Source organism: Pomacea canaliculata, linkage group LG5 (genome assembly GCF_003073045.1).
Source record: "Pomacea canaliculata isolate SZHN2017 linkage group LG5, ASM307304v1, whole genome shotgun sequence".
In the NCBI taxonomy this organism is placed as follows: Eukaryota; Metazoa; Mollusca; class Gastropoda; order Architaenioglossa; family Ampullariidae; genus Pomacea; species Pomacea canaliculata.
In genome coordinates, this window is record NC_037594.1 from 28,204,342 (window position 1) to 28,220,846 (window position 16,505).

Consider the following 16,505-nt stretch of genomic DNA (forward strand, 5'->3'; position numbering starts at 1 on the left):
TGCCCGGATCGACCGATCGAGTGAAAAATTGTAATGATACCAACAACAAAATGTCACCTGCCAAATAAATGACATCACTGAGTCCATTAAGATAAAGCTTCGTGTGGATTTTTGTAACTATACAGCTTCTGGCTCGCAGCAGCATTATTTTCTCAAAACCTGCGATTACTATATCGTGTCGTTGTTCGCCGAGGTCTACTTTCGCTTTTTCCACCATACTCCAACTTTTTGATGAACTTAAGCGGAAGTGTAGTCAATGATCGGACAAGATGTCTGTTTTGATCGACGGCCCAACGGTGGCAGCGCTGTTTTATAGTCATTCCAACAGCCTCGGAAATCAGGTGAGTTGATAGAGAATGTTTCATATTGATCTCTCAGATGCGTCTTATATTATTAATTCTGTTGTATTCTAAAATATCCTGAAGTTAGTGGAAGTGTTTTCCATGCAGATGCAGATGTGATGCCATCGGCATTAATCACCATCGGTAACTGATGCTGTGGGCAGTGATTCATTGAATCTGAATGAGTGGTGCTTTAAAAAAAAGGGGGGGGGGGGATGTTTTAACCCCACCAGTCAAAGAGGACTTGGGGTAATGAAAAACATTTCATATTCATAGGCGAGGTATACGCTGTTAGTTCCTCACAGCAGAATTTGCAGCGTGAATAGGACTGAAATGCATTGACCATTTCAATGATGAAAATCTTAAAGACAGCACATTTATAGGCAAAATCATAACATTTAGAAGGAGACACTCATTTATGCCGCATTAGAGTAAACATACTTTCAATATTTGAGTATACCAAGACAAGATATTACTTTCTTGAGTACTTCAATTGTGTATTCGTAAACATGTTTACTTTATATGCTACATAGAAGATTCGAGTCTTTTGTGACAACAAATGCACTGACATTATGAGCTGAAAGCAGCAAGATAAGTCATCGTATTATCCGGATATAGCACATTTTAAACATAATTTTTATTATATTTATTGAATGCTCTTTTTAAAAATTGTGTCACTGTCATTAGTAAAACAAAAGTTCTTGGCTGTTCAGCTAAATAAACATGTGAATAAATAATACAACCAATTAGACAGATACCTATCTTTGCAGGAAGGATTCTTATTTGGACAAATTTTAAATCACGTGAAGGACCACATCAGTGATAGTCAAATTAGTAATTCCCAAGTGCAAACCTACATACGTAAGTCATTCCTTTTTAGGTTTTTAAAAAATTAATTTACTAGAAGTGGAGGCAATAGCAATGGTAAAGAAAATATTTACAACAATATTATTACTAATAATTTTATTATCAGTATTTTGAATAGCAGTAATTCAGTTTATCAAAAGCATTTCTTTGTGCAGAGGCAAGCTGAGTGCTCTATGCTCATAGACAGGACTTCAAGCAAGCTTGAAAAAAGAGGGGAAATTAACAATGAATGAATTAGTAAGCTAGTTATACATGGTATATACCAGTTTAAAAGAAAATGTTCAATGGATTACATATTGATATGAATTGAGATTGGTATGCTGATATTCTGTCTCTTATATAGATGTGTCTTCACATTTGCCATGGCAACGGGAAGACCAGCTGTACAACAGAGGGGGAATACCCATTATGGAGAAAATAGCAGCTTTAGTAGGAGAACGTAGAAAGGTATTGTCAGCAGTTTTTAATGTTACACACTAATTATTTTAGAAATTGAATGGATACTGATGCAATGCATCATATTACCTTTTTGTTTTATTATAATCATTATGGGAGTAAGACTGATACTTTTTTAAAACTGTGAGATTTTCTGAGAACGAGTTCGGTTGTGTAAATGACATTCTTGAATGATCACGTTTTAGAAGAAAAATCCTCAGGTGACAACAAAATCTTTTAGAGATCACATTATATTAGGCATACTTTGCACTTTTATACCAACCTTTATTAACTTATGTATTTCCTTTATTTGTTTTATAAGGGAGTGGTTGGCTGGTACAGTTTTCGCCGTAACTCATGTTTGCGCATGACCATGAAGGAGCAGACTCTGCACAAGATGCTGGCTGCAAAGCTTTGTCCACAGTCTCAGGAAGATTTTATTTTTTTCCTCTGCACTGCAACAGAAAATTTCGACCAATCCACTCACTCTATGGATCATTTTTTTGTTAAAGGGGTGGCAGGGTAAGTCAAACAATGTAATATATTTTGACAAGGGAGGTTTTTTTTTTAAGCAGTTGTGAAATGATTCTGTTTGGATTGTCTCACTTTTAATAACCTATTTTCGGATAAGAAAATCCATGTAGAAAATCTAGTTGTCTACATTCTCTTGAACGCTATAGATTAACTGAAAATTATAAAATAAACATCTGAATAAGCATCATTCTTGAAAGTGACTTTGAAATTTAACATTAATGTCCTGTAAAATAATTATTAGTCATTGTGCATTTATCTTTTTTAATCCAAGCTACACAAATATGCCTAGTCCAGTCAGCAACTATTACGTTCTGGCTACTCACCGATAATTTTTATTAGATACGCAAAAAAAGGGACGAAATCCAGTCATTTAGCTAGGTAAAGCACACTTCATAATGTAACAAGAGTTGCATCCCTTAACATAGGAACAGTTAGTCGTTTTTGATGATTTGAATATTTTAAAGGACGGTTTTCTTAATAAAGCAAAGATGATACGTGTATTTATGTGAAGAGGGCTAGGGATTTTTCATCAATTTCGAGTCTATTTCTGACACTAAAGCTCTTCATCACCATAATTTCTAATACATGGTGTGTAAATACACTGAATATAGGACTAAACATCACAGTGATTATCAGTTGCGCCTAAGCCTGCATCAAATATTTCTTTTTGGAAATATGAATGGATTTACTAGAATGTTGAAGTCCATGATTAAACAAGATAAGAACAGTTTCTTTCTCTTTGAACTCAAGTTTAATTATAGTTTAGATATATTTTCCTATTATGGTTAGTTTATTTTTTATGATTTTTAAAATATTTTGAATTCATGCATACCTGATCAAGGCCTTAACTTAGAATAATATGTTAATAGTGTCAGACTAACATTTTTGAATTGTTATTTGTGATCTTTTACCCACATTACTTTGCACTTCATGCTCTTTTATAGAGATTTGGGACATTTCTTAATGGCTCTAGATTTGTTTTATATTGTAGAAAAAGCACTTGCTAGTGTGAATCATTTTTGCCTTTATTGAAGACATGCTGATTTAGTTTTTAAGTGTATACAATTAAACTAGTGCAATGAAATATTTTATAATTTATCTGAGGAATTCTTGCTGAAAAATTAAGAGAATTACAACTTTTATGTGATTGGTAATGTATGTCTTTTAAAGCAACATATTTTTGACTGCTGCATAGAATTTTGTTCTGCCAGTGTTCCTGTTCCTAGGATTGAGTATTGTGTGAATTAATGAATAGCATTAAGACTATTTTTAGTATACTTTGCAGTTTTCTCATGGCAGTCATATCATGTTATACTGTCAATGAAAGTGATACTTTTCTTTTCTTTTCATGTCATTATGCGTAGGTCTTCACTGTTTGAACAAGTACTTTGTTTGGCATCCTGTTTTTTTTTTTTAATTATAGTTAATAACCCCAAAATAGGAAGTATTTGTTTCAAGCTGGTGGTTTTTGTTTTGGTTTTTTTGTTATCTTCAGTTTTGTGTCTTCTGTGCCTATATCAAGATTCCATTAGCTTAAAGGAAGCTACTCACATTTTGCAGAAATCCAGCTAAGGTTCCTGTCACTGTTTTAAACCTTGGGGACACAATGCACACAGAGTATAAAACACATGGGAATGCTACAATTATTGAGTCTTCATCTTTGAAGTCTATCTTGAAAAAGCATAAGTGAGTCACTTTTGATGTTGAATTTTCCTGGTGTTTGGTATTACATTCCTGCATTTTTCATTGTGTCTGCATTTAGAAATGAGAGATTATGGGTTCTTATTAGCCTCAGTTGTAGGAGTTTGTACATTTGTAAGATCCATTTTATTAACAATTTTCTTATCAAAACAGAGCAGGCAATCATTTTATTTTAAAATAATGTTCATTTCTGAAAAATTTTCCAGTTTACAGTAAATATATGATGCTAGTTTACAAATACAACACTGATTATTAAAACATTTTGCATCAAACTGTAAACTTACTTGTTTTGCACAGGACTCATTTTGTGTCCGAATCAGGACAAAAAATGTTGGAAATGGCAAGGATTGGTGACATGTTTTGTTCTCTCAGCTCAAGTCTGAAGGTGAGTTAACTTTTCTTGCTATTTCTTGATAGTTTCAGTGAGATTCTAATTTTCAAGATGTGCACATCCATGTAATTGCGAGTTTGAGCTCAAATAAGCACTAATTCGCATGCACAATTACCTTGGCATAAAACTTATTTTGCAAAGTATGTGGATAAGATTAGGCTGTAAATCCTCTTTTGAAGGTTAAAATGAGCAAAAAAGAAAAGAAAAACTTTGGATGGCTTGCTGCAGAGCTAGTTATTTTGATTAAAAGCAAACAGGATTTGTACAACTTTGAAAGTATTTGTACAGCTTTTCCAGATTCTGAAAGGTTTTGAAGCTATGACATTTTGTCTAAAAATCTGGAAAAGATTTGAAATTTTGTTGCCAGCAGTTTTCACAAATGAAAAATCCCTCATCCAGAAACATTTTTGAATCAAAATAAACTTGGTCACTTGGTAACATAATTTAGGAATGGAGTACTCCAACTTTGTGCTGTAGAAATAAAGTTAAAGTACAGGGTTTATGAACACAAACACACACGCTAATAAATGTACAAAAGACAACAATAATTCTTACTAAATTTTTCGAGAAGTTTTAGTAAATTATGCTTATTAAGCATTCTTTGTTTTAATGCATTAAATTAGAATCAAGTGAATAGATGAATTCATTAGAGCTTGTGAACATGGGTAGGAAGCATGATTTTTTTTAAATCTTTACACTCTGCACAAATGGACAATAGAAATGTTTTATTAGAAAAAGCAGAATTTAAACATGGTAAAACTTGGGATGTTTGGACCCTTTGACCAGTGAATATCACCCATCTTGAGATGCCTCAGACTTATTATATCAGTGCACTTATGGTCTGCCACAAAATAATCTCTGACTTGCAAACTCTTACAACATGAACATAGAGAGATAATTTGGGGAGAAATTTGTTCCCTTGCCTGTTCATTTGATTGGACAGCTTTCCCGGAACAAAGACAGAGGATATGGACAAAATCTGGAATTTTGTTTGGCTATTTCTGAACATTAGGTAAAGAATTATTTTTCATAGGGATATTGAACATCGCATGTTGGTAAAGACTAAGAGTGTGCTCTAGAAAGTCTCCACCCTTACTAACTTCAGAATTCTGAATAAATTTTTTCCACAATTGTTTTTGCAAGCCGTCCTTATTTTGAAAAAAGCGATGTTCTTACTAGGTTCGAATTATTAACTCTGTCACTGCTCTGTTGTCTGAGGAATTTTTATACCACTGCATATCACTAACGTAAATTCAATCAATCAGTCTTGTCTGTCATGTAAGGCAACAACAAGGGACCTCCATCTGGGTCTGTCTGCTGCTGTTCTGGAGGCTGTTTCAAGGAATAGACCTCTGCCCTTCTCGATGGTTTGCCTCCATGTGTTTTTGGGCCTCCCTCTGTTCTTCTTTCCTTTCAGTGTCCATTGCAGGGCTGTTCTGGGGATGGAATCTAGAGGCATGCATCACACGCGACCTAGCCATCACCAGCGCTGCAGTAGAATTGCTTCTGCCCTGTCTCACAGATCCTCGTTTGAGATGGTGTTGAGTCAGAAGATCTTTTATATGCACCACAAACACTTGGTTTGGAACATTTCTAGCTTTTTCTCGATGGAGGCTGTGGTCTTCCAGCATTCTGACCCATATAGGAGAAGACCAAGGATGTTGTTTTTTGAGATCCAGATCTTTGAGTGGATGTTGAGGCCAATGGATCTCCAGATGTGATTAAGCATTGCAAAAGCTTGGTTGGCTTTGCTGATCCTGGTGTTGACCCCTTGTTCAGTCATGCTGCCAAGATGCACACATTTTTTTATGCCCATTAGTGGACTCCTGCTGATTGTGATAGGGTTATTATTTGTCACGTTGTTCCTTAGGACTTGTGTTTTTTGATTGTTGACTAGAAGTCTTATCATGCTAGCAGTCTTACAAAGGTTTTTGGTCTTTTGATGGAGGTCTTGGTGCTTACAAGATAATACTCCTAGATCATTGGCATACTCTAGATCAGGGGTGGGCAATTAATTTTCCCAAGGGGCCGCATGAGAAATTGGGATGGTTTTAGAGGGCCGGACTAATATAGTTAACTCAGTTTTACCCAATACTGTATATATAGTATATATATACTGGCGGGTGGGCTGGTCAGAGACAGGAGGCGGGCTGGACGCCGGCCAGCCCTTGCCCAGGTCTGCTCTAGATCTTCTGTGGTTAGAGTCCACTGTAGCCCCTGGCAACTTCTCCAAGTGACAGAGTGCATGAGCTAATCAATGGCCAGTGAGAATAGTATTGGTGACAGGATTTACCCCTACTTGACACCTGTGTCCACTCTAAAAGGTTCTGTCAGCTGGTTGTTGTAGATGACTTGGTACTCAATGTTTTCGTATAAAGACTTATGATGTTTAGTTTCTTTGGGATGCCATGGTGACAGAGAATCTTCAACAGAGAGGCATAATGTAGGCTGTCAAATGCCATCTCAAAGTTGATGAAGGCCATATAGTGGACTGTTCCACTCCCGTGATTGCTCCAGGATCTGTTGCAGCACAAAGATATGATCGGTACATGATCATCCTTTCTGGTAGCTGGCTTGTTCTTGTCAGAGTATGAAGTCTACCGTTGTTGTAATGCGCTGGAGGATGACACGGCTGAAAACTTTGCTGGTAAGGGATAACAATTTGATGACTCTCCAATTATTATAGCCGTTAAGGTCTCCTTTCTTCAGTGTCTTGACCATAACACCTTTCCTTCAAACAGCAGAGATTTCTTCACTGTCCCTAATCTCCTGGATGATGCTTTGTAGAATGTGTGGCAGCTCCTCTTCTGCTTTCAGCACATATGCTGTCCCCTCCTGGTTCCTTGCCATTCTTTGTTTTGTGAATGGCATCTTAATTTAGGTTTTCTTCTGCTTTGGTAATTTCGGGTGGCACCAATGGGTCTGGCTGGTTTAGAATCTGTTGAAAATGTTCCCCCCATCTCTTCAGTTTGGCTTGCTCTTTATGATGGGTGTGCCATGTAGAACTCCTTGGTACTGGGGCTTAGTTTAGGAGTATCAAAAATAATGCTTCACTGTAGACTCTTTAATGAGGAGGCCTAGCAAAGAGGAAATTTATGATTTGTGTTTGAGAGGTCATAAAAATGATAAAAGTTCTGGCCATGATTCGTCAAAAATATAACTGCTAAATCAGTCAGAGTCTTTCTGTGAGAGGTTTTTAAATAGAACCAATCAATGATGTTTAAGGAGGACTCCTATGCAGCTTACTTGGCCATTTCTTCACTTTTGTGTGCAGGTTCTTTGTGGAAAGTTAATAGAGAGCGAGCATATGACTGGTACATTGGAAGAAGAAGTGCAGCATCTTCAACAGGAGCTGAACCAGCAAGAGCTAAAGCAACAAGAGATGAAAAATTTAAGAGCTCAGCCTCCAACAGACACAGAATTACTGCCAACAGCATCAAAAGAGATTGGCATTGACTCTTTGTCATCTGGGCATCAAGTTTTTTCATCACCACTGTGTGTGTTAGACAACATGTCACTGCTAGAAGTCAACACAATTCGTGTGAGGAAAATGACAGATGCTTTTGGGCTTCCTTTAGCAGATAGAAATAAACGTAAAAATGAAGAAAATACTTCTAAAGCTAGGCCTAGCATTGATGAAATTCTTTCAGTTGACACCCTGGACTCGGAACGTGCTAATACATCCAAGGATTTTCTCCAGCCAGCAAAGTTAGTCTCAAATGACTCCGAAGAACATACTGTGAACTTAGTCTCAATGCAGACTCAGCTGGTAGACAATGAAAAGACTGAAACAACAAATGACACAGAAAGGAAGCAGGGGAACAAAGAGCAAAAGAAAAGTGAGTGCCAGTTTACTGCATCAGTTTTGGTAGGAGAACCCTCAGACCACTTCAGATTTGTAGAGAACATGTTAAGCACTTCTGGAAAAACCAGTAAAGCAAAGGAGGCTGATGGAGAGGCAGCTACAGGAAGAATGGATACAGCTGCTGTTACTTCTGGGCCTGTGGTAACGAAATTGCAAGCAAAAGAGGAAGCTAAACAGCCTGCAACGAGATCAAGACGAAACAAACAAGTCACCAACACAGTGACACGTACAGCAATCAGCAGTTCAGATGTGTCCAGCAATTCATATGCCACCAGAAAATCAAGAAATGTAGAGGTACAAGAAAACAGATGTCCACCACCTGGCTGCACAAATTCAAAAGAGGTTGAGACTGGCAGAGCTGAGAAACGACAGATGAGAGGTGGTCAGTGTGAACAGAACTCAGCTATTTTCTCTGATCCACAAGTCCAACACTCAAAACAAGAGTCACAGATGACTCTTGCAGGCTCCACCAATGCTATAAAGAAACGAGATGGCTCAGGAGAACCCAGAAGTAATTATAGATCAGGTCAAGCCCTAGAAACAGCCACTCATGAAAATGGTATGAACAAAGATGAAAATGAACAAAACTTGCCTCGTTCATCATCTCCAGTTTTCTGAGTATTATTTTCAGATTTGTGTGATTATAGCAAACACGTGTTGAACTTGGCAGGCAAAGTTTGACTGTTTTATATGTTTTTGTGAGCAACTAGGATCATCTTTTTGGCAGATTTTGCAAAGAGTTTTCTTTTTAACATTTAAGAACTGAAGATGACCAATCAGCCTTCAAACCACTCTTACACCATCACATAACCAATGACACCCCGGATATTTACCACGTAATACTGAAAACTACTATGTTCATGGACAGAGCAAAGGTTGTATGTCAATTATTGTTGATAACCAGAGTAACCATGTTAGATTAAGTCCTAAATGGTAATTCTTGTAATCACAATGCTTGAGGGAATTAAGGTGTAGTGACAGTATTTACAAATTTCTTTCACAAATACACTTAAGATTTATTTCTCTAGAGGATTTTCTTTTCAGCCTACTTCTTCATTTCTTTTAAATTTGGTATGCTACAAGCATAGCGCAAAAAATTATGTTTTAAAAATTTAAAATAATAGAAAATACACAATAAGAAAAAAAATACCCTTCTTGTCTATAGCCAGGCAATAAAATTTTGGACTGCAGGTAACTGTACATGTCATATCATGCAAATAGGAATTCTAGAATCAAGATGTGTTTGCTCGGTCACCCACAGCTTAAGGTAATCTGATTCTGAGAAATTGCGACAAAAATATTGTTTAAAGAAATATTTGCAAAGTAACGTTTGCTTGGCTGCATGGATCTCAAACCAAGAACCCAAAATTTGGTCTGCAAGCTACATCTTAGTACTACCTATTCAATTTCACACATTTGGTAAACATTATCTGAGTGAGAGAGCTCACTACTGAGGTAGTTTAAAAAGTCACAAATACACATTTACTGTAAAGAGAACATGGCATGCTGATGGGGAAAAAAAATATATGGTGTACTCTGCCAACTGCCCTCTGGACTAAAATTTTATATGCTGTTAGTTGAAATATGCCTGTAGCTTGGTCTGTCAAGTTTAGATAGACCAGGCAAGTAGTCACAACCAACATGGGTATAAGCTGACTGTGCTATATGCACACAACAAACATTTCGTTCTCTTGGTGCTATGTTTACATCTTTCATTTAAAAGTTATTTTATTTTCAATGCCATGTTTAATGCAAGAAGTAATGAGAGAAGTTGTAGGATGCTTCACACATCGGGGAAAAAGCCAAAGGCATCTTCAGAAGTTTGTAAATCCTTGAATATCGGTCTTTTGGTCTTTAGGCAATGGTATTGAATTTTTCATGTGAGTGGGTGTGAGAGGAGAGATTGAAAGAAAGACTAGTGTGTCTACACAAAGATATTACAAAAAGTATTTTTGCAAGTGACTCTTTTTACAAAGTTGTGTTTGGTTTTGTTTTTTACTCAAAACTGACGATTGGCGTGAAAATGTGAGTTTGATTTTCAGGTAATGTTACTATTATCTGCTCTTGGGCCACAAACCTTGTGCTGATTGTTCACAAGACAGACAGGACAGTTGTAACAATATTTTTCTGCATAATAGAAATGTCTTGCATTATTAACTGGCTCTTTTATTTGTGTCACAAACTTCATAAAGCAGTCCTGAACTGCTGCATTTTTTTCCTGGTTTATGACATGTCAAAGCTATAACATTGTTCAAAAAGAATTCTTCACTTTTAATCCATTGTCTACTTAAGTATTACCTCACAGTTTTGTTGTACATACTTTTGTTGCTTGCTACTATGTAAAAGAAAGAAATAAAGTTATTGCTAAGTCATGTCAGAATTGTATGTTTACATAATAAATCATGTGATCACAAAACCTTTAGGTTGAGAGAAAAAAGAGTGTTCTGCACACACTGAATGCAGTTAAATACAGCATTGCAAAGCTGATTTGCAACAGCAAGGGGAGGCACCATAATATGGTGATTACTACTACTACCTTCAGCTTCATAACAGGAGGTTGCTAGTTTGAGATTTACCTTGCCTCATATAGGAAAAATCATCCTGCCCAACCAGATGGGTGCCAGCTATTTATCAGAGAAAATTAAACAAGCTGCAGAAAGACAAGACTGAGTTTCACTTTTACTTTGTTCACTGCCCCTTTTTTCCCGTTGTGGGTTACTTTTGTTACTGGCAGTGTGGACCTTAAATGGCGTGCAGATAAGATCACAGTTGTTCAAGCGACCCAACAACCTTCTCCCTAAAACTTCATGAGCTTCAGCTGTACCAACTCAAAAAGTAAAAAGTTAATTATCCTAGGGATAGCTATAGCTTTTCTAAGGAATGTCGACATTACTGAGATGAAAACTAAAAACAGGCTATGCCACGACAACCAGTTTTTGCGTCGAGCTGCTTCATCGCGAAAAGTGTAATCTATCATTTTGTTATTTGAAACTCGTTATCATTGCTGATTACTGTGTGGATAGGTTCTTTCACACAATATGGTATTGGTTATATATAAATAATTGCACATTGCTCTCCAGTAAACCACACACAGTTCTTAAATTTTTCCTGAAAGTTACAACTCTAGCAACATGAGACTCTGTACGTACTACACAGATCATCAGATTCATATGAATGGTCATGAACCGGCTTCCGCCCGTTGGACCTGACAACAAATCTCTATGCTCTTATCATAGACTAACGATATCTCTCTCACAGAATGAAAACATCAGCCTTTGGACATGTCTCGATTTGTTTCGTGAGCTGGCGTCAGTGCAAAGTCCAAGAAATTGATTGGAGGACAAGCTTTCATTGGATAAACTAACATGTCCCACCCTCTCACCCACGTGATCGCATCTTCTCAACATGAGAGTACACTAAGGGACATAACTGCTGATCTTATCGGACTACCGGCAAACAGCGAACAAGGCACAGAAACGCCAAACCGTTCTGCACAATGGGTGACGAGGTACATGACATGAAACTTCTTTTTACTTTGGATCTAATACTATTTTAAGCTTAATTCTACTCGCGTGTATTTCATGCCTGTATGTGACAAGACAGAATACAGATGCATTCACCTGATTATGCACTGTGGGTGCCGGTCTTTATCAAATACAAATTACAAATTCAGTTATTTTTCTACCGTTGACAACACTTTCTGTGTGAGCATGTGAAAATTTTTGCAGCAGCATCCGATTAATAATTATTAGTTGTCTATTTGGGAAGGCAAATCACTGAGTATATTTCAAATCGATTATTTAATATAAAATTTATATTTTCACTGTGATTTGAATGCTGTGTGATTTTTTTTTTATATAGATTATGACCAGAGATGAGTCATTCTCCCAGAGTAAGCTGTATTTGAAAGTCCAAAGTACATGCTATTAGCAGTGACACCTCTACCCTATCACCTTTACATTGTTAAAGTGTATCTATGAAAGCCAGCCTTTTTTCAGTGAAGGATTAGATGGTCAAAATGTGGCAGTGCTATTGATTCACATGTAACTTAGAGATGTGTATGTGTTCGTGTGTCCCCGGAGGCGTTCTTGTTACCTTTGGTGTCCTAGGTCATTACAGGAGGTAAACAGGTAATGAAATTAATTAGTTGGTACTCATTTGATTTAATCTTAAAAAGTTAATGAATGAAATTTATAAATGCGATGAGTGACTGTCAGTGTTTGCATCCACATATTTTAACAAAACACAGAAACATGTGCTTAGTATAGAAACAAATACCATAAAAAGTTAAGAACTATGCCATCAGCTTTGAACCCAGAAAAATGTAGATAACTGCAAATCCTGAAATTAATTCAGCCATGTGCAATTTTAACATTGCTAAGTAATTAATAATTAATTGAAATATAATGAAACAAATTGATCTACATGAAGGAGGATTGAGTAGTACGGAAAGCAGTTTGTTTATTTGCACATCATCTTAATTTTATTTTGTAGTTCATTCCCCATTTTTTGCTTTCTATGTTATCTTACTTTTTCAAGTGAAATTCTTTTCATATTAAAGTTATGTTTTGATTTGCCTAATTTAATTTTTTTAAGTGCAACTATTTTCTACTTTTATGTTCATTGTAATGGTTCTATTTTCTTTCCTGATTTGTATTTTAGACTTAGTTTCAGTTATAATAGTATTAATAAAGCACACAAATGTGCCAGCCTTTAAATACACAATTATAAGTATGTCTAAAAATAAACTAAAATATGTAAGAAAAACACATTTGTATATGAAAATAAAATCTAAAGGCATTTTAAATATGTTTATTCAATTTTTAACTTTAAATTTTGAGTTCATAACCCCATTTGCTGAAGAACATTTACACTGTAAGTTTTGAAGGAGAAGTTAGTTTTCAGAAGTCTGTTTGCAGGATAGGATCAGATTTAGATGATGACATAGGTTACTATGCTAAGGCTGATTCTAAGGTATACCATGTTGCAAGCTGACTACTTTTCTTACGGCTGTCTTGAAAATGTCTGTTCATCTTTTTATGCATCCAAGATGTAAACACTAAAGTGCTGGAGTTTTTATGCAGGCATTCCAGAAAGCTGCAGAGGAGGTGAAGAACCTGAAGCAGAAGCCCACAGATGACGAAATGTTGAAGGTTTATGCCCTCTTTAAACAGGGTACAGTAGGAGACTGTAACACAGGTATTAACTGCATCATCATCACATTAACATCACTGTCAATATTTTTTGTATGGTTTATTTGCAGTTACATAGTCAACATATTTTTACCAACTTGAAAAGATCATTGGATTCTAAATGCAAAATTTTTGTCCTTTTTTTTTCATTGAGAAGAGGGATGATGGATAATTGACAATCTTTAGTATTTTTTTTTTTAATGGTTTGGTGGCTTGAGCTTTTTTGTGCTTTTTTTCACTAAAGTTAGCAGGGTTTTAATTAGTCTGCTGATCAGGCAAACATCTTCATTGAGAAGACATAACAGAAGTTCTTTGTGGGTGCAATCTTTAATTTTATATTTTCACTTAAGTGAAAAAATTACCAAGATTGCAAAATATTGTGTTGCAGACCGACCAGGACTCCTGGACTTGAAGGGCAAGGCCAAGTGGGATGCTTGGAATGCCAAAAAAGGTAAAAGAAAATGCTTTTTAAAAAATGGCCATTTTCATTGAAAGGTTAGCCATGATGTGGGAAGAATCACACTGTTATTAACAACAGATTTGAGGAATCATGAAAACTACTTTTAACTACTCTTTACTGTTTCTTGTTCAGGAGCCAAGTAGCCATTGAAATACTTTAGGAAAAGACAAAAGAAAAAGAAGGTGCTGTTGTCCCCAGCATGATATATGATAAACCTGTTGAGATTGGCAATTACCTAGGCATTGTTTTTGTATTGCCAACTTAAATAGGATGTAAACTCTGAACATATTGTTAAACATAGTATACACAGAGTGTACTTCCTTCAAAATCTGAATAGTTTCCCCATCAGTTCAACAGTCTTGAGCCATTTATGTCCGTCATTTATTCAAATGTGCAGAAGTAATAGGCACTTGAAATCATTTGTACCTTCTGCAGTTCAGCTGCTCAACCATAGATGAATTGTTGGCTGTGTGAGCATATGTGTGTGTTTCTAATATTGTAGGTGTGTTTTACAAATGTAACATTTGTATTTTTTGAGGTTTGCTATGATGCACCACTTGCCTTATCCTCGTCTTGTATCTACCACTTTTTTTTTTTTTTTTTTCATAGTCGAGCACACTTCTCATGTTATAATTGCCCATTGGGATTAATAAAGTTTGTCATTTGTCACTGGTCAATTAGATGTGGTTTTTCAACAGTACATGTTCAAGTATGTTAAGAATCGAGAAAAAATATTTAGTGCAGGTGGTGCCTACCTGCTGACTCAACAAGCTGCTTTCTTAGCTTGCTGTTGTGTATTATTTCAGGAACAGCCCAAGGTCAAGCAAAAGAAGACTATGTAAAACTAGTTGAGGAACTTAAAGCCAAATACAACTAGTCAGCCAGAAAAACCATGAATGTAAGTAGTCACTTAAAGCTATATGTGATGTACATGGATTAAGTATGCGCCACAATCCAAAGTAAATTTGTATAAAACAGATTTCTGGAAGGGAATAAGGAAAGTGTGTTTAGTGCACCATGAGCACTAATAATTAGATGACCAGCTAAAAAAACTAAACTGAAGTGCACAAACATGTGACACATGCTGGTCTTGTATGTAGAAGCAGCTGGAAATAAAAGCTCCTTTATTAATTAAAAACTGATTGGAGTTTGAGAGCTGTTCATTGGAGCTGTAAGCTCACCCTTTCTATTAGATAAAAACTTTAAGGACCAACTAGACCTTTATCAGCCAGAAGATTCCATAGAAATAGAAAATAATGTGTATAATTAAGAAATGTTCCACTTCATATGAGTGACTGAAAAACGCTCACCCACATTTCGAAATGTGCATGCAAACAGTCAAATTTCTTACAATAGAAATAGAAGAACGGTAAGCTGGACATACGATAATGGGACAGAAACACTGTCAAAGCCCTCTAACCTTATAGCGAGCATCTCAGATAATTATCATTTCCTACTCAACAACAAAAATAAAATTATAAATATTTGGATTTTGATTTGTGTGTGTTATGCAGTTGGGACTACAGAGGACCACATTACAATGCCTTCTTAACCTGGTCACATATTGTATAAAAATATGTTTGTCTGGCAACATTTTACACAACGGTCAAGTCAACAAACGAGCAAAAAAATATATATATTAACCAGTGATGACATACGTCCGCTTAGAAAGCCTCTATACATTTTGCTCGCAGGATGGACTGGAGGGGCGATAAGAGGGGTTGGGTATGAGAGAGGTCCGATCAGTAACAGCTCGCGGGGCAACTGTTAACAAGCGTTGACAAGATTCGTTTGTCGTCACGTCGTCTATCGGGTCTTTGTTGTTTTTGTCTGTTGCGGCTGGACTGTTACAGTGCACAGTCGCATTCCATGGGAGCTGGGCTGCTTGCTCCCCACCTAGTGCTGAAAACTATTTTCTTTGTCCCTACACTTTTCTATTTCGCATGGCAGAGTAATGAACTTTAATCCAATAGATAGATATTAACAGCATAAAGTCGCTATGCAAAATTTTCACATTGTGAGGTGAAAGTATATCATAAAGTGGTAGCTCGGTAGTAATATCTAGTGTCTGCAGTTTCCGCCAGTGTAAAAGTAAGAGTTCACCGTTGACTAGCAACGTCGTCGTTTTAGTTACATGAATATGAAGCAGTCTGCTCCTGAAAAGGCGACAGACTTCTCTCAACACGTTGTGTTCTGACTTTAAATAAAAGATTAGACACAATAAAGACTTAGTGCCAAAAGGCTTTTTTAAAAAAAAGGAATACTTTGCAGCGATTTTGACAGCATTCACGTGTCATTAACACAAAGATGTCACATCGGGACGAACATCGACGAACCAAAAGTCCCAGAGTTTGAAGAAACTTTAGTTAAATTTGTTCAGACGTTACGTTAAAATGCATGCAAGATAAGAATACGTATTTTTGTGATAACTAAAGATATGCGCTCTAATTATAGTTCCATGCAAGCAATCGAAGTGGTTGTAATCTTAATCTCGCGAGTATTTTGCTGTCTGTTCCAGATCTCTCGTCCGCTTCTTTCCGACACCTGTGGACCTCTGCTACAGCAGCAGTCTTCATCGTTGTAATGCTCTGTTGTGGATTAAGCATGTATGCTTTGATACTGTGAAGCGATCTCCGATTTTGTGTTGCTTCAAGTTTTGTTTGTCACACAGAAGATTGTGAGAGTAACATCATTCAAAAGCCTTTTTTTTTTAAAAAAG

General features: G+C 36.4%; 2 protein-coding genes across 2 annotated transcripts; both read left to right on the plus strand.

Moving 5' to 3' along the window:
• LOC112564318 (BRCA1-A complex subunit Abraxas 1-like) lies at positions 1–10,511 on the plus strand. The gene is made up of 7 exons (XM_025239039.1): positions 1–341; positions 1,112–1,202; positions 1,552–1,655; positions 1,966–2,165; positions 3,738–3,863; positions 4,176–4,263; positions 7,544–10,511. The coding sequence occupies exons 1-7, from the start codon at positions 270–272 to the stop codon at positions 8,750–8,752; spliced, it is 1,890 nt and encodes a 629-aa protein (XP_025094824.1). The 5' UTR covers positions 1–269; the 3' UTR covers positions 8,753–10,511.
• A 980-nt stretch (positions 10,512–11,491) lies between these two features.
• On the plus strand, positions 11,492–16,495 carry LOC112564320 (acyl-CoA-binding protein-like). The gene is made up of 5 exons (XM_025239041.1): positions 11,492–11,642; positions 13,219–13,333; positions 13,715–13,777; positions 14,593–14,684; positions 16,305–16,495. Exons 1-4 carry the CDS (start codon positions 11,631–11,633, stop codon positions 14,661–14,663), a joined length of 261 nt encoding a protein of 86 aa, XP_025094826.1. The 5' UTR covers positions 11,492–11,630; the 3' UTR covers positions 14,664–14,684; positions 16,305–16,495.
• Positions 16,496–16,505: the final 10 nt, after the last annotated feature.